General features: G+C 48.6%; 1 protein-coding gene across 1 annotated transcript in view; it reads right to left on the bottom strand.

Moving 5' to 3' along the window:
* The window catches only part of LOC125946721 (kunitz-type serine protease inhibitor dendrotoxin DaE1-like), a 181,067-nt gene extending 163,628 nt beyond the window's left edge, over positions 1 to 17,439 (bottom strand). Inside the window, exon 1 of the mRNA XM_049670589.1 lies at positions 16,784 to 17,439. Coding sequence (XP_049526546.1) covers positions 16,784 to 16,802 — 19 coding nt within the window. The 5' untranslated portion in view covers positions 16,803 to 17,439. The remainder of the gene's footprint in view (positions 1 to 16,783) is intronic.
* Between the last annotated feature and the right edge of the window lie 6,368 nt (positions 17,440 to 23,807).

Below are 23,807 nucleotides of genomic sequence, written 5' to 3' on the forward strand. Positions count from 1 at the left end.
GCCAAGTGCACATGTATTTTCAAGAATGTCTGTTGAAATAAACTTCTCTTGAACAGCATCTAAATTCAAGTCGGAAGACGCGACTGTTCCGATAGGCAGTATTTTTGTTGGACTTTGAGCGCGCGGCTGCTGCACGCCGGCAAGCGCGGGGCTGCGCGCCGACCGCCGTGATCACAGAAGAAGGTGCACTTGTGCGATGTCCCCCTTGCGCCTTCTGTTTGAAAAAATCAAAAAGCTGAATGTGTGGGTGTGAGAGGGGGGGGGGGGGGAGGCGGGGGTCTTTAGCCAGGCGCGCGGCGAGTCACGTGGTCAGGCGGCGACCCAGCTGGGCGGAGCGCATGCGCCAAGCCGCCGGCGGCGACGTAGCTCGGCGCGGTGAGTCACGTGATGCGTTGCCAAGGCTACGGCGCAGCTGCGGTCAAATTAAGGTTCAAATTGCTGGCGGCGGAGAAACTCGGCTCGATGTCCTTAGTTAAGCCTTCGCTTTAAAAAGGCTATTTTATCTTCGCCACACCCGCTACCATGAGCAGATAACGCACGCCGATAACCTTTTCACCAGCGTATTGTTGAGCGCGTTGTATGCAGACAGCTCGCTGAAGCGCTCACTGGAAGCGGCCAACATAACCTTGACAACACGTGCGCAAGTGTCAGGCGCTCTATCGTGGTGTCTCGTGGTACTACGAGATATATCATGCTCTTTCTGCTTCGCCCAGGTTCGACGTGCGCAATCTGCGTCGTGTGGCAAGCAGCGGCCGGTGTGGCGTCAACGTGCGGGGGTCTATCTCTAAAGACGGCTTGGGCCCACTCATACGCTAGGACGGACGGTTCAGTGCCACAACATACAAAGACCTCTTGGACACCGTCCTGATACCTTACGCCCTAGACGGCCCATTTCAGGACGGCTTCTTTTATTTACAACATGACCGGGGCCCTGTTCACACCGCTGCATCAGCCACACGGCTGCTATTGGCACCATCACACAGGGGTGTGATGGTGCTTGAGTGGCCGCCGTAAAGTGCAGACACAAATATCATTGAGAACGTGTGGACAGAAATCAAGAAGGCCCTTTCTCGTCGACCTCTGCACAGCTGTGCATCGGACAATCTCTGGGTGGCGGTGCAACAAGAAGGGGAGGGGCTAGCGCGCGCTTCCTTGTACGCCAGCCTCTATATGAAAGCTTGTACCGTAGAACGGCCGCAGTAGTGGCCGCTGGAGAGGAACAAACGAAGCACTAGGGATTAACTTTATTTTTGCAGGAGCACATGCCTGCAAGGGCTTTTTTTCCTTTTTTATCCCGAACGAACACACGAAATAAAGCAATTAAATCTCGCGCGCGCGAGATCGAGCCACCATGCTTCTCGGGTCACTCTCGCACGCTTTCCGTCGCACCAACATGATACGGTACGCGGCCGCAATGTTACCGCACTTGGACTTTATGCAGAACATCACGACGACGGCAGAAGTTCGCCTTATATATATATATATATATATATATATATATATATATATATAATTGCTGTCTCAATAATAATAGCTACAGAAACAACGGAAGTAACCACGTTGTTGGCGATTGTCTGTCTGCACCAACGTTTATAGAGTAGATGGCGCCAACATTTTGCTGTGGCGACAAGTGCCATCGCAGTTCTTGCTCGTACCGAAGGCTCTCTTCCCGACGCTCATCTGAAAGTTCTAATTGGGTCCTTACCTCCGTATTCAGTAATGTATCTTAACTTGAAGCCTATATATGGCTGACTTGATATAAACGACGCCCGGCGTGACCATGCCCAAGACGCTCGCGTTTCCTTCAGCCCGTTCACAATAGGCGTCATTTAGATCAAGTCAAGCATGGGCTTCAAGTTAAAATGCACTTTTGAACACGTGGTTTAAAGTTCTTCGGTTGTGTTGCAGCGTTTTTCTTTCTATGCGAAAGCATCAAATGGCCCATTGTGCGAAAAGGTCAGCGTCTGTAGTCTGTAGCAGCGAAATGGCACCTAAAGCCCCATTGGCTGCAACACCACAACACGAACGCACCTCCACGGAGCAGCGCGGGTGAAAGGGGACACATGCTGAACACCGCCAGGTGTTGCGTGAGGGGAAAGGGCATCGCCGAGACGCCAATTCGAATAGTCCTAGCTATTCGACTTCCATTTTATTCGAGAATTGAGTATTCGAAATTGTCCTGTATTCGCCTTCTTCTTGTGCGTATGTCATACTTTACTAATTTTCTGACACATTTTACTTTGAGAAATAGTTCAATAACGCCTCTGCGCCACGCGGAGGGCCTGTGGTTCGGGTTGATTTTTCGGCAACTGACAACGCAGCCGACGCGGACACCAGATTTTCTGCGACACGGGGCCACGGGATCCTTAACGCTGTCGCGTTAAAATAGGGCGTCACTCGCCAGGAAAGTCGTGGTCTTTAAAAGAATAATTATGCTTGGCGTCCTTAGTCGTGTTTCATCGCGGCTAACATCGGCGTAGTGCATTTTAACATTGGATTACACTCTTCGACTTCGCGCCGGCGCCGCATGAAGTCTGCTCCACAGAGCCCCAAAGCCACTCTGGATGCCTGTAAATTTATGTCTGATGTCCGCTTCAGCTTTCCTGCAAAAGCCGAGAGGTACATATTGCATTTCAACAGCATTCATCCGCAGCTTGAGACTTTTCATTAAAATCCTTATCGGAGATTTTGCAAGCTCTGCAACCTCTCCAATGAAACGCCTTACACAGATCCGCAGCGAGTGTGATTTGTTAACAGACGGGCCAAAAAAGTTAGCAGTTGTGACTTAGCTAGGCTATGCCAGGATATATGTAGCGTGAGCGAAGGTTCAGCTGGTTATTCTTAGCTTTCCTGGTTGTCTAGGATTAGCTTGATTATCATGCTTACAGCTGCTTCAATGACACACACACACGGTATACGAATTATGTGACATATATATGTTTTTTTTTTTTTTTTTTGCTCAACGTCTAGTTCCTATTCTATTGCCTCAAAGACGGCTCGGTGGTCAGTGTAGTAACACGCTGCCGTCTCTATGGCCCCAACGCAGTATTTTGAATTGATTGTCTGTCTGTGATACACAAGATCAATGGTGGTTCCCCATTGGGTCGTCTGTGCAGTTGGAACACTGGCTAAGTCCAGGTTAAACGTGTCCTTCAAAGGAACACCAAGAGAGTCTGGAGCACCATTGAAGTCACCAGCCACCGCACACAGTTCACTTGCCGCACGACTAGGTATAGACGTAGCCACTACGTCAGTAGCGTCTAACTGAATTGTTCGGCGACACGTACATGGCTTCGATGACCACACCACATTCGTCAAGCTGAAAGGCACAGGCTTCACCCTTGGGCACCGCTACGTTTGGCAGTTCACTGGCAGCAATCCCATTCCTCACATAGATACAGACTCCAGAGCTTCTTCTGGTAGCGTCAACACGACTGACTCAACGTTTCACGCATGGCACTACTTACCGGCGTCAAGTCTTACATGTGCCACAGTCTTTCACACACGTCGCACACATAAACGGATTGTTTACGAAGTCCGTCTCGAAGATCCGAGTGGCACTGCATGGCGCTTTCGCTAAGTTTCACCGTATAGTCAGTCAATCGGTGAGCCTTGACGTCATCGATGGCGTCTTGTTGTTGCTGCTGTTGAGATGGTCGGGCACGTCGCTCAGCCTCCTGGCGACGCCGCTTTGCTAGACGTTCCTCGATCCCTTTGCTCCGGTGTCTCCGCAGCACGTTTAGCCTTCTCATGTTCGTTCTTCCTACGCTTAACGGCTAATTGCCAGGCAGCTACTTCGGGATCCGATGAGTTAAGCTTCTCCACTCTTCTGCGCGGCTGAGCAACAATTTTGCTCTCCTTCTGCATGGCTATACCACACTGGCAAACACCCAGCGCAAACGCCGGGAAAACGCCCGGCGCGCCAGCTGTGCGCCGTGTGACGTCACTGCGCCTCGCGCATGCGCAGCACGACTCTCCAGGAGCCACGCGAAACTTCTCAACCTCGGCCAGTGTAGCTCACGCAACAAAAATGTCGCAGTTTCACCCGAAAGGCGAAGCATCAATTGCGAGCTATACAGAGTAAGGATAGCAGTTTTATCAGCTGTATAAACTTGGACATGCAGCAGCACCAGCAACGCGAAGAACTGTTGTCGACGCCGTCAGCATTTTGCCCGCGTTCACACCGAACGCGCACGGCGTTGGTGACTTGCCGGTGCCTCTGGGGGCGGCTTGGTGGTTTTCGGCGAGATCAGAACGGGACACTCGTCGAGCAGCGTCGGAATTAAATCTTTACCACCTTCTCGCCTCGCAGTGTTTTTATATAAATACGCATTTGGTGCCGCAGCTAAACGTCGCCTCCCCTCCCCTCCCTCCCGTCCCCACACGGCCTTTCGCGCGACGGAAAAACTCGCGTCTGCTCTCTGCCGTGCATTCGCTCCCCGTGAAAGCTCGCGTCCCTCGCGCGCTTTCACTCGCACATAGAGCATACGGCGCGCGGCGACGATTTCATCGCCGTTGGACTCTATGCAGAACCTCACGGCGACGCCGACGGCAGAAATCCGCTTGGAGTGTCCATATAATTATTATCGCAATAAAACAGGCTGCAAAGCGCGCTTCCAGCATGGTGTCCCCAGCGCCCCAGCCCCCTTGTTGCGTGCGCCCCCCCTGGCGACGGCCCAACATTAGTGAGACGCGCCGCGCGCTTCCGTCGGAGCACCTGTTCTTCTTACACCCTGGTACTAACCATCGTTGAACCACGGTAGTTCATTGATCGCAGCACCACAGTTTTGTATGGAAATTTGGTCATGGGCACGCAATCAACGAATACGAATGGCCGTGCCAGCGTTGCCCGCTGTTGTGTGCTCTGACCGTTTTTAAGTCACGTTTGCTGCGGATGTGTGTAAGTAGCATCAGGCAAGTTGTTCGACAGCTTGCAAAAGTCACGGTGAACGTTTTAGACTGAAAGTCTCACGCTGCCGATGCACTTATTTGGAATGGTGTACTTGTGTGAGCGCACTTTGCAGAAAAATTTAAGCTGGTTTCAGTCAACACCCGCAGACACCCAGTGAAGGTTTTCTGGATGTAAAATATAAACCTCAGGCGACAGCGACCATGGGTTGGCTCCATAGAGTACTGTGACATTTGAATCTGGCTATGTACGTCCGTGGTTGTTGTTGGGCTTGCGGTTGTAAAACTCAACTTTATCCTCTTTAACTGGTTCTAAAGATGCCTGTATGTAATCCTGTACAATTAAGTTATAGCTGCTAGTTATAACTTAGCTGCTAGCTCTACATCATCGCTCGTTCGCACACGCACGGCCGCTGTATAAAAAAAAAAGGTGCGGCCTGCCGCGTCGGGCGCGTTGCAATGGGAGCAAATGTGACAGCCGTAGTTGCATTGTCGGCCGCTTGGCTGGGCCGAACGGCGCTAGTCATCGGCGATGGAACGCGCCGTCGGCTGGCACGCGCGACGGCGTTCCAAGCGCGTTCCTGACGCATTTGCTATGCCGATGCCAGACAACAGCCCCCGACGTGTGGCGCCGCGGCTGATCACACCGTTTCCGATGCAAGCGGCAGGCCGCACCTTTTTTTTATCCAGCGGCCGTGGCACACGTAACCTTTTACTTCTTTTTCGATCCTCTGTGATCGATTCTCTATCGAATACAAGACAGTTTACCAAGATCAGAACGGGACACTCGTCGAGCAGCGTCGGAAGTCTTTACCACCTTCTCAGTTCGAAACGTACTTATATAGTAGTAGGGATTTTATTGAAGAAGAAAATGACGCTTATTTCTGCTGCCCAATAGGGAGCACGGCGCAGCGTCAGGGGAATATAATTACGCATTTGGTGCCACAGCTAAACGTCGCCTCCCCTCCCTCATTCCCGTCCCCCCACGACGTTTCGCACGACAGAAGAATTCGCGTTTGCTCTCTGCCGTGCGTTCAGTCCCCGTGAATGCGCGCGAGGGACGCGCGCTTTCACTCGCACATACAGCATACAGCGCGCCGCGAATATTTCATCGCCGTTGGGCTCTATACGGAACCTCACGGCGACGGCGACGCCGACGGCAGAAATCCGCTTGGATTGTCCATATAATTGGAAAAAAAAAGTGTCAAACGCATGTACGGCGGTTCGCATACATCGCTTGCATGCTGATGCTGACCATGTACAGAGCGGACCGCTTTAAAGGTAACACTTGAGTGTAGAGCATGTCCGAATTTTCCTCTCTCGCAAAAGAACAATCGCCTAGATTTGCAGCAGATAACTTGTGGTTGGTAGCTCTGGCTCCTATCGAAAAACCATGTGCAGGGTGCCGACAATGTTTCCGTAGCCACTTGCAGATAGGGTGCAAGCAAATTGAGAGCACTAAATTTGAGTGTTCCCTTTAACAGTGCACCACACTTTACACCGCCGGACACAGTTTCCTACAAAAATTGCTAAAAGAAATTTTGGCACTGCGAGCGCTCAACTACCATGGTAATTATAGGGTTATAAATTTTTCTGATCGTCCTTGTAGAGGCTGCAAACGTTCATGTTAAGTTCTGTATTAGGCCTTACCTTTCTTACTTTTCAAGCACTCCTAGTTTTCTAAACGCCGAAATGCAATTACTCTCTGTGCACACGTATCTTCATTAAAAATTCCTGCATTTATTAGGCTATATTTTACAGGGTATTTAAAGGGGTATTTTAAAGGTTTAAAGGGCTATATTTCTTTATGTAGCGGACATAAATATAGGCTGATACTGATGATGATGATTCTAAACAAAAACATTAAGAAACGAGGGAACCATCGAAATTTGACTCCGAAGACGCAATTGTTCCAATCATCATCATCATCATCATCATCATCATCATCATCATCATCATCATCAGCCTATATTTATGTCCACTGCAGGACGAAGGCCTCTCCCTGCGATCTCCAATTACCCCTGTCTTGCGCTAGCGTATTCCAACTTGCGCCTGCGAATTTCCTAACCTCATCATCCCACCTGACTTTCTGCCGTCCTCGACTGCGCTTCCCTTCTCTTGGTATCCATTCTGTAACCCTAATGGTCCACCGGTTATCCATCCTACGCATTACATGGCCTGCCCAGCTCCATTTCTTCCGCTTAATGTCAACTAGAATATCGTCTACCCCCATTTGTTCTCTGATCCACACCGCTCTCTTCCTGTCCCTTAACGTTACTCCTAAGATTTTTCGTTCCATCGCTCTTTGTACGGTCCTTAACTTGTTCTCGAGCTTCTTTGTTAACCTACAAGTTTCTGCCCCATATGTTAGTACCGGTAGAATGCAATGATTTTACACTTTTCTTTTCAACGACAGTGGTAAGCTCCCAGTCACGATTTGGCAATGCCTGCCGTATGCACTCCAACCCAATTTTATTCTTCTGTAAATTTCTTTCTCATGATCAGGGTCCCCTGTGAGTAATTGACCTAGATATACATATTCCTTTACAGGCTCTAGAGGCTGACTGGCGATCCTGAATTCTTGTTCCCTTGCCAGGCTATTGAACATTATCTTTGTCTTCTGCATATTCATCTTCAACCCAATTCTTGCACTTTCTCGATGAAGGTCCTCAATCATTTGTTGTAATTCCTCTCCATTGTTGCTCAATAGGACAATGTCATCTGCAAACCGAAGGTTGCTGAGATATTCGCCGTCGTTCCTCACTTATAATCCTTCCCAGTCTAAGAGCTTGAATACTTCTTCTAAGCATGCAGTGAATAGCATTGGAGAGATTGTGTCTCCTTGCCTGACCCCTTTCTTGATAGGTATCTTTCTACTTTTCTTGTGGAGAACCAAGGTAGCTGTGGAATCCTTGTAGATATTTGCTAAGATATTCACGTATGCCTCCTCTACTCCTTGATTACGCAATGCCTCTATGACTGCTGGTATCTCTACTGAATCGAATGCCCTTTCAAAATCTATGAAAGCCATACAGAGAGGTTGATTGTACTCCGCAGATTTCTCGATTACCTGATTGATGGCGTGGATATGGTCCATCGTAGAATATCCCTTCCTGAAGCCGGCCTGTTCTCTTGGTTGACTGAAGTCAAGTGTTGTCCTGATTCTACTGAAAATTATCTTGGTGAATATTTTATACAATACTGAAAGCAAGCTAATGGGTCTGTAATTCTTCAATTCTTTAACGTCTCCCTTCTTATGGATAAGTATAATGATAGCGTTCTTCCAGCTCTCTGGTACACTTGAAGTTGTGAGGCATTGCGTATAAAGGGCCGCAAGCTTTTCAAGCATGATATCTCCTCCATCTTTGATTAAATGTACTGTTATTCCATCTTCTCCAGGCGCTTTTCCCCTGGTCATGTCTTTCAAGGCCCTTCTAACTTCATCGCTAGTTATAGAAGGAGCTTCTGTATCCGGTTCATCACTATTTCGAATGAAAGTAGCTTGGCTGTTTTGGCTACTGTACAGGTCAGTATAGAATTATTCTGCTGCTTTTACTATGTCATCGAAATTGCTGATGATATTACCATGCTTATCTTTCAGTGCATACATCTTGCCTTGTCCTATGCCTAGTTTTCTTCTTACTGATTTCATGCTGCGTCCATATTTTACGGCTTCCTCAATTTTTCCCACGTTATAATTTCGAATATCCCTTACTTTCTTCTTGTTGATCAGTTTTGACAGTTCAGCGAATTCTATCTGATCTCTTGAGTAGGACACTCTCATGTTTTGTCGTTTCTTTATTAGGTCCTTTGTTTCTTGGGAGAGCTTCCCTACAGGTTGCTTTGGTGCCTTACCTCCCACTTCAATTGCTGCTTCTGAGATCAGCCTAGTTACGGTTTCATTCATTAGCTCTATGTTATCTTCATCTTCCTGTTCTAAAGCTGCATATTTGTTTGCGAGCACCAGCCTGAATTGGTCTGCTTTCACCCTTACTGCGTCTAGGTTGGCCTGTTTCCTCTTGACTAATTTCACTATTTCTCTCTTCATATTGAGAGAAATCCTAGACCTCACTAACCTATGGTCACTGCACTTTACCTTACCTAACACTTCTACATTCTGCACTATGCTTGGATCGGCAGAGAGTATGAAATCTATTTCATTCCTTGTTTCTCCATTAGGGCTTTTCCAGGTCCACTTCCTGTTGGTGCGCTTCCTGAAGAATGTATTCATTATTCGGAGCCTATTCCTTTCCGCGAATTCCACCAACATCTCTCCTCTTGCATTCCTAGAATCGATGCCGTAGTTTCCAATTGCTTGCTCGCCAACCTGCTTTTTGCCCACTTTTGCATTGAAGTCGCCCATGACTACAGTATACTGAGTTTGCACCTTTCTCATTGCTAATTCCACATCTTCATAAAACTGTTCTATCTCTTCATCATCGTGACTGGAAGTTGTGGCGTAGGCTTGTACTACCTTCATTTTGTACCTCCTATTCAGCTTTATTATGACGACTGCTACCCTCTCACTAATGCTGTAAAATTCATCAATGTTGCCCGCTATGTTGTTATGGACTAGAAATCCTACCCCGGATTCTCTCTTATCTGGAAGACCTCTGTAGCAGAGGACGTGGCCGTTAGTCAGCACTGTGTAAGCTTCACCAGTTCTTCTAACCTCACTAAGGCCAATAATATCCCAGGCAATGCCTGATAATTCCTCAAATAGACCTGCTAAGCTAGCCTCACTCGAGAGGGTGCGCGTGTTGAACGTTGCCAGGTTCAGTTTCCATTGGCGGCCTGTCTTGACCCAGAGATTCTTAGCACCCTCTGCCGCGTAGCAGGTCTGACCGCCGCCTTGGTCAGGTGCTCCGATACGCAGTGTTTATTTCACATATTACAGCGAATCTGTATATGACTAGGTTCTGACCAAAAGTGCGTGCGTCGACAGGGTGTGTAGAAAACAGTCGCGTCGAAAAAAAAATTGAATCCAAGGTAGCTTGCTGCGCGCCGGCAGTGCTCCATCGCTCCGGAGTGGATGGCGGAATAATAAAACGTCATTGTGTACCCACCAATGTCCGCGCCTCGTTTTCTTGTGACGTCGACATCACTCTAGCGACGTTTTGAGCACTTTGGTCTTGCTATTGACCCTTTTCGCGGCGATCCCGTGGGCGCTGCCATGTTTGATCACGTGGTGACGCGTCCATTGCTTGCCTCAACTGCCTCCGTTGCCTCCTTGTTTACAATGGAAGTGTATGACGCAGGCGCGGCTTAGAAAACCTCTGTTTTCGAAGATATCGTAGACGGTGACTAGGTGGACGACACGAAGCTTTGACCACAGCTTCAGAGAACATGCAAAAGCGCCTTCGGAGCTGATTAAGCTTGTCCAAATGGCGCAAACAGCGTATATGGTGTGTGTTCTAAAAGCCGGGCTAAATATGTATTCCAAGCTTTCTGATTATGAATTCAGTCAGGATTAGTGTGTTTTGCTTTTTGTTTTTTATTCGGCAAACATTTTGAAGCCGTGGCTTGGCAGTTTCTGACTCAGTGAAGTTCCTCGGTGCGGCCACTATCTGATTATTTTCTGCCTAATCGATCGCGGGTGTGCTCAATTCCGATAGATTTGTTTTTGCTGCGCACAAGACTTGAAACGTAGCTGTTTTGTACATTGTAATACCTTGTAGCAAATATATATTACAGCTAGTAACTCGCTTACTGTTGTCGACCGTCACGAAACATTCAGCTTCGACCATTCGTGCGCCATCGGTGTAGTCCGTCATTTATTGTGCGTATACAGCGCACATACATTCAAGTGTGCGCCCATTCCCTTATTCTTGATACGTCGGCGATTAAGCGGGCGTAAGTTTTCCTGCCATTTGAGACGGATGTGTATAGATAACGTGTGCGAAACTTACTATGACAGAAAGCGGCGCTACTCCCTTTGTCATTGTTTGACGAGTGGTACTCACTCTTGCCGACGTTCTGGGGATGAAGACCTTTCTTTGAAGGTTAGCGATACAAGGCTGGCGGATGAGCAATTTTCTGTATCCTCGAGGAAAGCCGTACGTACATCACGAAATGCCGGTAACACGTTCGGACAGTTTCAGCAGCGGTCCGCGAACTTGGCCACGCAAATTCATTCTATTCCTTACCATGCGCCAGTCACTATTTTTGCAACCAACCATTGCATACGTCTTCAATCCACATGATTCAATCTAGCATGATTGGAGCACAGTGTGTTAGCGAAAACTCAGTTGCATTTCCGACAGCTGATCCCACCGAAGCAAGGTAGAAGTGGTAATGGTTTCGTATTCGGGCGCGGTCGCTGAGGAGAGGTATGGCGCGTCGCCGTGAGCGCCATCTCGTTTCTCTAAGACAAACTGCTCCGCGAAAAGGGTCAATAGCCAGGACGTGCGTAGTCCGTACTGAAGAAGAAGCTTACGTGCATGGAAAGAGCGCCGGCGTGAACAGCAGCGTGAATGGACGCGATCCGTAACGTCGGATAGCCGCTCTGTGACCGATGAAGAACAACAGCGTGCCCGTGAGGATCGCCTTCGCGAACAGAAGCTCGAGTGGGCGCGAAAGCACCGGCAACCAACTGCCGTATATCACAGTGACCACAAAACAATGGTTACCATGGTGACAAAGTAAAGAGAAAAAAAAAACGATCACAACAACGAATTAAGGTATGTGTATGTCTCTTTATTCAATCAATATAGTAATTTACCATATATAACTTAATATAGTTATCAACAAGTACAGCTTCGCTGGTGTTCCACTTTACATAGTGAAAGAGCTGCGCTTTTTTTTTTTTTTTTTTTTTTTAGTGGATGGCTGTATTTTTGGAGGATTGTGAGCGCGCGGCGGCTGCACGCCGGCAAGCGCGGGGTTGCTCGCCGACCGCCGTGACGTAATGGTTGCAGCAGTGGCGGCAGCAGCAGCAGCAGCAGCTGGCGTAGTTGTATCAAGGCGTTGAAGTTGTTTCGACATTGTTTGCGTTTAGGTTTCTTAACACTGTACAGAAGCAGGGTGGCGATTTGTACGCTGAGCTGACAATACTCGCACGCCGATACAGGCAGTTGACCCTTGCGCAATAGCGAGCGCATGGAACGCCTGAGGCGTCCGTTCGGCGTCTGCTCCAGCCCACCATCTACTTGCGCCAGCGCCGTGGTGCGTCCACTGCGGGCGCTGTACGAAGCTCTCCCATAGCCTTACGCGGAAGTTTCAAGACCAGATGAAAAGTATTGAAGAACCCTGCTGCCATAAGATGCCACAGCGCCATTTCGCTGACATGCCGCAGTTCTGCAGCAAAGCAGGGCACGTCTCATGGTCACTGTCCTCGAAGTGTTCGGAGCACAGAAAGTTACGCTTTGACGGCACCTATGTTGGCTGCGATGGGCGAGCAGCGCGAATCCACATCCTTCGAAGCTTCGGTTCTGCCGCTAAGGTATGACACGGCTTGTCTCGCCCGACGATACTCAAGAATACGCACGAAGCACGGGCGGTGACTGGGCCAAGACAGTGTTTATTGCTCTGATGCGTGTTGATATAGCCATTGTGCGAGACGGTTAGAGAGGGAAGGTGGAGAGGAGGAAACAGCGGCAATAACCGCAACCGTATGCTGGCGTGACGTCATACAGCTACAGCATCTCGTTCACCCTACGGCGCATATCGGTCGGGGGGTTTTCGTGTCCGGCCCGACCGGCGTCGGGGTGCACGTGGCGGTATCGCTTATTTCAGGCCCTTGCTCATGTGTGCCAATTACTTGGGGGCTGGCGGTAGCTACTTGGCGCTCAGGGTCACAGGCTCCGTCGTCCAGGTCATCTTCCCCCACTCGTGGCTTGATTTGGTCGATGTGTCGACGAATGTTCTCCCCCTCCGGGCCATCGGCGTTCACCATGCCAGCACCGTCCGACGACGTAATTCGGGCTAGGATCCATGGCTCGCCTCGCCCGAAGGTTTTTGCCCAAACATGGTTCCCCCGGCTGCAACACACCGAGATCGGGTCGTTCAACTGGAGACTGTTGGGCGAGAGGTCCTGGTGGCACCACTGCGTTGTCCAGTCTGGAACGAAGCTCGTAGCCCATTAGAGTTTTGCTGGGGTGCTGCCCCCGGCCTGGGGCGTCCTACGGTACCTGTGCACGATCCTTTCCTAGCGTGTTTTTAACGACCCATGGACATTCTTCCTCAAAACATCTTTAACGATGCGCATGGCCCGTTTCGCGAGTCCGTTAAACTGCGGATAATATGGTGCTGTCCGGAGATCTACCCGCCGTGGTTGCTCAGTGGCTATGGTGTTGGGCTGCTGAGCACGAGGTCGCGGGATCGAATCCCGGCCACGGCGGCCGCATTTCGATGGGGGCGAAATGCGAAAACACCCGTGTACTTAGATTTAGGTGCACGTTAAAGAAACCCAGGTGGTCCAAATTTCCGGAGTCCCCCCACTACGGCGTGCCTCATAATCAGATCGTGGTTTTGGCACGTAAAACCCCATAATTTAATTTAATTTTTTTGTCCGGAGATGTGTTATGTTATTCAGCTCCATAAACTCCTAGTAACCAGGTAATAAACCAGGTAACCATAAACTCCATAAACCAGGTAATAGAGAAATCTGCGGAGTACAATCAACCTCTCTATATGGCTTTCATAGATTATGAAAAAAACATTTGATCCAGTAGAGATCGATGGGGGCGAAATGCGAAAACACCCGTGTACTTAGATTTAGGTGGACGTTAAAGAATCCTAGGTGGTCCAGATTTCCGGTGTCCCCCATTACGGCGTGCCTCATAATCAGAGCTGGTTTTGGCACGTAAAACCCTATAATTAAATTAAATTAATTCATTAGAGACACCAGCAGTCATAGAGGCATTACGTAGCCAAGGAGTACAGGATGCATACGTGAATATATTGGCAAATATCTTCAATGATTTCACAGCAACTTTGGTTCTCCACAAGAAAAGTAGAAAAATACCTATCAAGAAAGCGGTCAGGCAAGGAGAGACAATTTCGCCAATGCTATTCACTGCATACTTAGAACAAGTATTCAAGCTCTTAGACTGGGAAGGATTAGGAGTGAGGATCGACGGCGAATATCTCAGCAACCTTGGGCTTGCAGATGACATTGTCCTATTCAGCAACAATGGAGACGAATTACAGCAAAGGATTGAGGACCTTAACCGAGAAAGTGTGAGAGTGGGGTTGAAGATTAATTTGCAGAAGACAAAAAATAATGTTAAATAGTCTGGCAAGGGAACAAGAATTCAGGATTGCCAGTCAGCCTCTAGATGCTGTAAAGGAGTATGTTTATCTAGGCCAATTACTCACAGGGGACCCTGACCATGAGAAAAAAATTTATAGAAGAAAATTGGGCTGGAGTGCATACGGCAGGCATTACCAAATCCTGACTGGGAGATTACCACTGTCGTTGAAAAGAAAAGTGTACAATCATTGAATTCTACCGGTGATAACATATGGGGCAGAAACTTGGAGGTTAACAAAGAAGCTCGAGAACAAGTTAAGGACCGCACAAAGAGCGATGGAATGGAAAATGTTAGGCCTAACCTTAAGAGACAGGAAGAGAGCGGTGTGGATTAGAGAACAAACAGGGATAGCGGATATTCTAGTTGACATTAAGCGGCAAAAGTGGAGCTGGGCAGGCCATGTAATGCGTAGGATGAATAACTGGTGGACCATTAGAGTTACAGAATGGATACCAAGAGAAGGGAAGTGCGGTCGAGGACAGCAGCAAACAAGGTGGCGTGATGAAGTTGGGAAATTTGCAAGCGCAAGTTGGAATCAGCTAGCGCAAGACAGGGGTAATTGGAGATCGCCGGGAGAGGCCTTCGTCCAGCAGTGGACATAAATATGGGATGATGATGATGATGGTGAAACTCCTGAAATTCATCACTTGTAAATTGCAGGCCATTATCAAATACAAGCTTCCGGGGAAATCCGAACATGCCGAACAAGGTGCGCAGGGCTTCTATTGTGGCGGGCGTTGTGGGGCTTTTCAGGGGTACTGCTTGGATCCATTTACTTTGTGAACCCACAACGATCAGTATCATCTCTCCATCGATTGGATCCGCAAAATCGACATGCAGCCTCGACCAACACTCGCCCGTTTCTGGCCATGCGACCGGGGATTTCTTGGGGGGCATGGGCGCAGCTTGTACGCAACTGGGGCAGTACTTAACCATGTTCTCAATCTCGTTATCGATCCGGGGATACCACAGCAGGGAGCGGCCTACCCACTTCATTGAGCAAATACCTTCATGGGTATCATGCAGCAGACGTAACATTGTCGATCGCTCTTGCTCTTTTGGGCACGATAACGCGATGACCCCAGTATGGAAGGCCGTGACTCCAAATTATCTCAGCTTTCCTGTTGAAGTATGGCCGCAAATGCAGGTCCTCAGGCCCCAAGTTTCTTGGCCATCCTCCATGCACCCACTTTTGCACCTTTGCTAAATGCTCATCGTGCGCCGTGAGAGCGGCCAGTTGCTTTGCGGACATAACACCGTCATTGAGGTTTTCCATGAGTAAGGCGTACTCACCATCCCCGGTTTCTTCCAGGGTCTCTGGCTGAGACGTTGCGGACGTCGGGAGTTGGCTGAGGGCATCTGCGGGAGCGTTGTCCTTCCCCGGCTGGTGTTTAATGACGTAGTCATATGCACTCAGCTGTAGGGGCCCATCGCTGGATTCGGGCGGCGGCCATCACTGGTACAGCCCTATCTGGATGAAAAAGTCCCACAAGCGGCTTATGGTCAGTCAACAGTGTGAATGGCTTACCGAGTAGGTATTGGCGGAATTTAGAGACCCCGAAAACTTCGCGCTCCAACTGGGAATAACTTTTCTCGGCTCCCGCCAGTACCCGAGAACGAAACCCTATGGGCCGACGCACCCCGTCCCCGACATCGTGAGAAATCACTGCACCGATCCCCTCTGGGGAGGCATCGCATTCCAGGACAAGAGTCTTGCGTGGATCAAAATGCCCCAGGAAATCAGCGGATCTGAGGAGGTCCTTCACCTTGCTAAACGCCCGTTGTTGACTGGGACTCCACTCCCGCTTAGTTTTCTTGCAGATCAGTTGATACAGAGGCGCCATGGCCCCAGATGAGTGAAAGAAACCTGTGGTAGTATGTTACCATGCCCAGGTACGACCATAATTCTCTGAGGTTACGTGGCACCTACATCTGAAGAACGGCAACCACGTTTTCTGACTTTGGTTGACTGCCCTGAGCACTAATTTGATGTCCCAGGAGATCCACCTCGGCCTGACGGAACTTGCACTTGTCCGCATTTAAGCGCACGCCATATTCCCGAAACCGCTGCAATACTTCGCGCAGTGTGGTGCAGTCATTGTGGGTCTCTGCGACGATGACGTCGTCTAAGTAAACCTGAACCCCAGCAAGTCCTTGCAAGATGGTCTCCATGCGACGTTGATACACTGCAGGCGCGGAAGCCACTCCAAACGGCAGGCGAGTGAAGCTAAACAGTCCCTCATGCGTGTTTATGGTCATGATTAGGATGACATCCTCGTCCAACGGGAGCTGATTGTAAGCATCACGTAAGTCTGTCGTCGTGAAAACCTCACCGCCGTCCGTTACACTTCACTACCGACACCACCGGTGCGGCCTACTCAGAATGCTGTACAGGAACAACAATGCCCGCGGCAAAAGGCGGTCAAGTTCAGCGTCTACCCTTGAACGAAAGGCGTACGGAACTTCGCATGCTTTACAGAATTTCGGTACCACGTTGTCCCGCATCTCAAAGTGCACTGGCGGACCCTTGATAAGACCTAGGCCTGGGGCAAACACGCTATCGAATTCTGTTACCAAACGCTACACGTTAACATCAGCCCCGACGAAAAGCAGTCGCTCACCTGTTGCGCTCACGTTCATAACTGGCGCCTAGAGCACGTGGAACCCCTGGATCAAGCCTCGTACACACAGGTTGGGGCCAGAGCAACCGAGGACTGTCAGGGATCCGTCCGTCGACCGGTTTCCGCACGAAGCCTTCAGCTTGAGTTGTCCACGCACGGGAAGCCTTCCGAGGAAGCAAGTCACTTTCACTGGCTAACCACGCAGCTTGGGCCACACTGTTTTGTTTTGCTCATAGGTGGGTCACGTGATGACCGACACCGGTGTCCCTGTATCGACCTGCATATTCACTGGAACCCCCGCACAATTCAAGGTGCGCACAGTGGGTTGCGTGATGCCGACGTGGCGGACACAACTGTCTGCTGCCTCCAGCGTGAATATATCATTCGTGCCCACAGCGGTGCCCTCCTCCCGAAACGACAGAGCGTGTACCTGACGCGACAGTCCTGGTGGCCCCTCAACGAACTCGCTCTGCCGACGGAAACAAGCTCGGGCGATATGACCCCGCTGTTGGCACTAAAAGCATGTGGCCGAACGGAACCGGCAATCCTCTGGTCCGTGCCCTTTCGCTGCGCAGACGTTGCACGAAATAATCCGCGGTCGGGTTCTTGGGCGATAAGCCTGGCCCCCCATCGCATGAACGCTTCCCTCAGCGACGTGGCTCATAATCTGTTGCGCGCTCGCTTCTGCCATTTCGGCTGATAACACGATTTCCGCACAAAGAACGACACACAAACGCCACTTCCTCTAGTTCACGGTACGGCCGCTGGACGCGGTATTTTGTGAAAAATGCATTAAATTAATTATTTAACGCAAGTTTCTGCCTGAAAACAAGGTTGTATCAACCAATTTCAGCACCCTAGCCTAAATGATGTTTCATTTAGGCTAGGAATCTCGGCGGCAAAAGTTTTATTCAATAACCCTTTAATGAAAACGATCACTTTGCAAAGGTACTGGTTAGTTAGCTGGTTAGTTGGTTGAAGCATAAGCAGTGATCCGCTTTCTGCATTTCAAAGGACACTATGCCAAAGAGATCCATGCGGAGCTGGTGGCGGTGTACGGTGTCAATTCGCCAGTTTGTGACACTGTTGTGAAATGGCGCAAGTAATCTCAGTGCGGTCGCACAAGTCTGGACGATGGAAAACGTATTGGCCAAGCATCGCTTGATGTTGAAGCACAAACTAATGCCCAAGTGTAGCTTTAGTTCTTGCTTACTAGCGGATAACTGCTGGAACAAATCGTGCGCAGCAAGTTAACGCGAGTGCACGCTAAGATCAAGCTTCTACTCGAGTCTAATCTCTTTATCTCTGTTCCGTCATAGTAATAAGAGGTACTTCAGGAACACCCTTCGTATAAAGCATACATCACAGCTGCAAGTACGAGTATTTAAAACAAGTAACGTTTTCTTTTGTTAGAACCCTCTACGCGCACTTGAAGTGCGCGTTGTGGTGTGTATATCAAGTCACGCAAGATTTGTGCCAAGATGTATGTCAAGTAACAAGATTTGTGCCACAGTCCTTGAGAGCCTACGTCTGCTTTTCAAGTTGCCTGCAGGTGCTACAGTGCGATGACGGTAGAACACCCCACTCAAGAAAGCGCTCTCTGGTTAGAAGTTCCTGCTATCAGGTGCGCTATGCGAAGTCCCATAGTCGAACAGGCAATGTATTCCTGAAACTTGGGCCTTACGCTTCTTCGGAAGCCGCTTTTATTTCATGACATGGCAGTAATAGTATATGTAAAAGCAATACCACCTTGTTATTCCTGCAACAGCCCTCCTCGTAACGAGGCTTGCATCCAGAAAGACCCATTGTGCACCTTTCATGAGATCGTCTCACACTACCGCTTGGAAAGGAGGTGGTTCTCTCCTCCTCATCCAAAACTAAATAAGCCACAAGCTAGCACGGTCAGAATGTTACAAATCCGCACCCCACTCCGCGGTCCCTTAGCAGGATAGACCCGCACTTTCCGCAGTCGTGCCCCAAATGCGGAGCCGCCTCATGCTCTTTCGATCACATGCTCTGGCTGTGCCCAGCCATAGAAAACTCTATACTTGCCACAAAGGAACAGTGGGAGGAATTCCTAAGAAGCGACCACCACCACATCCAACTCCAGGCAGTCCAGAGGGCCCACGACATCGCAACGGGATTTCGCCTCCCGGTGCCATCGTGCGCGGAGCCACCGACTTGACCTGAGGCAGCCTTTGGCTCCCCCTGGCCAGTTTCTCAGGACCAATAAAAGTTCTTGTCACTGTCACTGTCAGTTGTCGAAGAAACATGCAAATATGGGTACTCGACGGATAAGAACCGTTTGAAGTGGGCAGCAATTTATATCACAAGGAAGGCCTCTCAGAATGTGGGCCTGTAGTACAAGTGTAAAAAAGAATAACGAGCTCACTCTGCTCCGTCAATATAACACAAATGTTCGCCCCTTGTATTCGTTATTGAAAGTTAACGATATAACAGTCTTTAGAGCGAGAGCACAAGCAGTAACGTGTCATGACAGTACACTGAAACGATCACATACAGGGTGTTTTACAGCGTAAGCTGCCTCATTCCAATAGCCGTTTCGGTTGGCGATGTTGTCCGCCGCCGCCGGTGTCCGTCGCAGCCATCGCCAGGCTCCCACCCACTATGGGGGATCGGCTAAGAAATGGATGGAGCCTTGAGGAAGAAAAAGTAGGTTAAGGATATGTATAAAAATTCTAAAATGAAAAGCATGAAATCAAGCAGGCTAGTTGACTGACACCGCGTCGCTTTATCATCATCATCATCATCATCATCATCATCAGCCTATATTTATGTCCACTGCAGGACGAAGGCCTCTCCCTGCGATCTCCAATTACCCCTGTCTTGCGCTAGCGTATTCCAACTTGCGCCTGCAAATTTCCTAACTTCATCATCCCATCTGGTTTTCTGCCGACCTCGACTGCGCTTCCCTTCTCTTGGTATCCATTCTGTAACCCTAATGGTCCACCGGTTATCCATCCTACGCATTACATGGCCTGCCCAGCTCCATTTCTTCCGCTTAATGTCAACTAGAATATCGGCTATCCCCGTTTGTTCTCTGATCCACACCGCTCTCTTCCTGTCTCTTAACGTTAGTCCTAAGATTTTTCGTTCCATCGCTCTTTGTGCGGTCCTGAACTTGTTCTCGAGCTTCTTTGTTAACCTCCAAGTTTCTGCCCCGTATGTTAGCACCGGTAGAATGCAATGATTGTACACTTTTCTTTTCAACGACAGTGGTAAGCTCCCAGTCAGGATTTGGTAATGCCTGCGGTATGTCGCTTTATAGGGGCTGCCAATAAATCATAATCATCATCATCATTATCATCGTATCGTGCCACTTGTCACGGATGGATGGATGCATGGATGGATGCTAGGACCCTTTGGAATTGGGCGGTGGGTTGCGCCACCAAGCTCGTTATTATATTGCATAATGTCCTACCGGTCATCAAAACAAAAAACGAAGAAAAACGAAGAATTTCCATCACCAAACTTTCTGAACCCCTATTGGCCACTTTGTTTTTGTACGCCTCATTTGTTCGGCGTTTCCCTACTTTTCTTCCACCAATCTTCAAGTCGCCCCTTACTAATCTCTATTGTGGATATGTTTACTTTCCCCCTGCTCTCGCTCAACCCAAGGGCTTCAAGGAGGCCAGAGGTGCCTAAATTTACCGCTGGGCAGATATCTTCACATTCTAATAGAACATGCTCCATCGTCTCCCTAGCTTTACCGCAGCAAGCACAGGCTTCTTCTTTATTGTACCTCGATTTATAAGTGCGCGTTCTAAAGCATCCTGATCGCGCTTCGACAAGTGAAGAGCTTCCCTTTGAGTTATCGTAAATTGTTTCTTTCCCGATTTCATTTTTCCCTCTTGAGTAGTTCCTCGTAGAAGGTTTCTTTTCCATTGCCGCCACCCGTGAGATTGTCTCAGCCTCTCTGACATTCTTTGTTGCCATATGTTACTTACTATACCAGTCGCGTACTTGTTGGTAATCTTCCTAGTTCTCTTCATCCACTGTGAATCAATGTTCTTCCTGTACAAATATCTGAACAGTCTTCCAGCCCACTTACTTTCTTCCATATTCTTCAGTCGTTGTTCCTTTTCAATTTTATTCTGAGATTCCCTCACTTAAAAACTTCGCGTCGCTATGTCTGCACTTTGCATTGCAATTGCATATTACACCTGGTGGCACGCCATATGTATCAGTTGCATAGGTAGCGGTACAAGGTAGATTGTGTTTCCTATCAAGTATGGGGTTCCTACCCACTACGGGGGATTGGCCAAGAAATGGATGGAATGCCTTGAGGAAAAAAAAGAAGATTAAGGAGATGTGTACAAAAATGCTAGAATGAAAAACATGTATAGCATACCTGATTAGATCAAACTGGCTAGGTGACTGTTTGTCACCGCCCCGTGTCAAAGAGGATGCCAATAAACCATAACCAACAACATCATATCGTGCTACGTACGGGTCAAGGAATGTGACATGTGCGCCGCGTAGTCTGGATACCTGTGTTTACTCTTCGGTACACTTAATGGCGCCTCCTGGTAAGGTACGAACCGTTGCGGAACAAACGAATCGTAGAGCTACGCGCGCGGCTACAACCACGCAACGTCGGGCTCAGCAGACCGCTGTGCAGAGAGCAGCTCAAGCCGTAGCTCGCCGTCGACGCCAGGCGGAGAGTTCAGATCGTTTTCGGGAAAACGACGCTAAGAGACTTCGCCGTGAAGACCTTCTAGTGCGTGTTGCCGAAAATGGAGCTCCTGTGGAGCCGCTCCACCAGCTTACGTTGTGACTGTGCTTGGGTGTGTCGCGCAGGCATGTGACTTTTTTTTAACCATACAGATTTTTTTAATGAATATGTAATGAGCGCAGCGAACGTGGCGTTCTTGTAGACGAGTTCCTAGTCGAGGTGAACATATTTTGCCGCTAATAATGTGAGATTTAGAAGTATCTTCTATTAGTGATTCAGGGGCAGCTGCCTTAATGGCGAATTGGAGCGAGTGACATTTTCATGCGGACCCATCTCTTAAAAATTTTGACAATCGCACCTAATTCGAGATATTAATCATCGAATTCTAAAGATCAATCGATGCAATATCGAAACTGAGCTGTTTTCATCGTGACTGTTGTGTCACTGTATTAAGGATGAAACCTGCTCGTCTTGACAAATTTTCTGGGTGACTATCATATCATGCAGTGCTCAGCAAAAGGTAATATTCCAGTTTCAACGAACGAGCTTTTATAATGTGTTAGCATTCTTAGAGTGCTTAATGCACTTTCCGGGGGCTATCTATCTATCTATCTATCTATCTATCTATCTATCTATCTATCTATCTATCTATCTATCTATCTATCTATCTATCTACCTATCTACCTATCTACCTACCTATCTACCTACCTACCTACCTACCTACCTACCTACCTACCTACCTACCTACCTACCTACCTACCTATCTATCTATCTAACCTATCTATCTATCTATCTATCTATCTATCTATCTATCTATCTATCTATCTATCTATCTATCTATCTATCTTTGAATCAACCATAGACTTTCTCATTATATTGCCTAGAGGGAAATCTGGCGCTGCTGCACTGTGGTATTCATGGGAATGTCGGTATATTGTGACTTCGGATTGACATTGTTCTCGGTGAGCCAGGACGCCGCGAAGACGCGCCTGGCTATCACCGTTCCGTCTGTCGAAATGCTTCATTTCCTACTAAAAGTACATAAAAAGCTGTCTTAGCTTAATTATTACACAAAAACGTGTTTTGTTTAATGATGAGGATGTAGGAATTAACGTGACGGCTGCGAACGAGCCGTGCCGTCGTTCCTACTCAGAAGGCGGCGAGCCGAGCGGAGGCTGCGACGACCAACGTCTCAAGCCCTGGAACAACACTGCGCGTGCCGAGCTTGCGCTTCTTTATTGTTTACTTCCTTGACAGTCGGCGCCAAGGCACCGGTTGGGAGTGCCGACCAAAGCGCTCCGCGCTGCGGCGTTGGTGGGCGCTACAAGGACTTGTTATTGGATGTGCAATTATATTAAACGTAACAAGTATCAGCGGACCACTAAAGTTGGACGACAGACGACAAGATACGCGCTCGCTTTGGAACAGCTAGTCGTCTGTTCTCGCTTTTCTTCGCTGGATTATGTATTGTAGGTGAGTAAACGTAGTTTAAAAAATGTAATGTGTGCGAATGAAAACCTTTTATGAAGATTTTACCTTAAGAACGCGTTATTTGCGTAGCCATATCCACGTTTCAGACGAAGCCTCGTGCGACACAATTAAGCCTCGCACACCCATCATTCCCATGACGCCCCAGCGCTCTTTAGAAAGCTCCCATAGACGGTGGCGCCAGATTACCCTCTAGGTAATATAGTGAGAAACTCTATGGGCGCGCCACGCCTCCGGTCTCGGAGGTCATGCGCCGACTTCTCGGCAGTACCACTAGATGACGCAGCGTGTCAAAAAAAAAAAACAAAAAAAAAACGCGAGAGATGAGCCCGTTTGCCGCATGACGCGTTTCTCAGCATTCGCACGCACCGGCGCGCCTTGAGTTTCGGAGGCCACAGGCAGGCTTCGCGGTGGCGCCACCATATGGCACTGATTGTTCTTAAGTAAGTGCGAAAGAGGAATTTCACTGCAGTACACACCTCATACATAACTTGTTTCGATGGTGGCCGATTTGTAAATTTAGCAAATGTATATCCACCCTGCCAAAATCCTATGTTAGAGTTGCAGTGTTCATAAATAAAAAATAAATACGTGCTGTCCGTTATATTGATTTAATGATGATCGCATTACCATCGACAGTCGCTGTGAGATAGGTTCTGCCGCAATTTCTTTCTTACTTTCGAAGCACTCGTAGCTTTCTTAACAGAGCAAGGAAAACACTCTCTGTGCAAATGCATAATCGTTTATAAGAGTTGCACTTACTACGCAATATTTTCTTGATGATGAACTATTTGCAAAGGGGCAAATCCGCTTGAAGCCAGAAGGACAAACCTTGTTCAA

Source organism: Dermacentor silvarum, chromosome 7 (assembly GCF_013339745.2).
Source record: "Dermacentor silvarum isolate Dsil-2018 chromosome 7, BIME_Dsil_1.4, whole genome shotgun sequence".
NCBI classification, from domain to species: Eukaryota; Metazoa; Arthropoda; class Arachnida; order Ixodida; family Ixodidae; genus Dermacentor; species Dermacentor silvarum.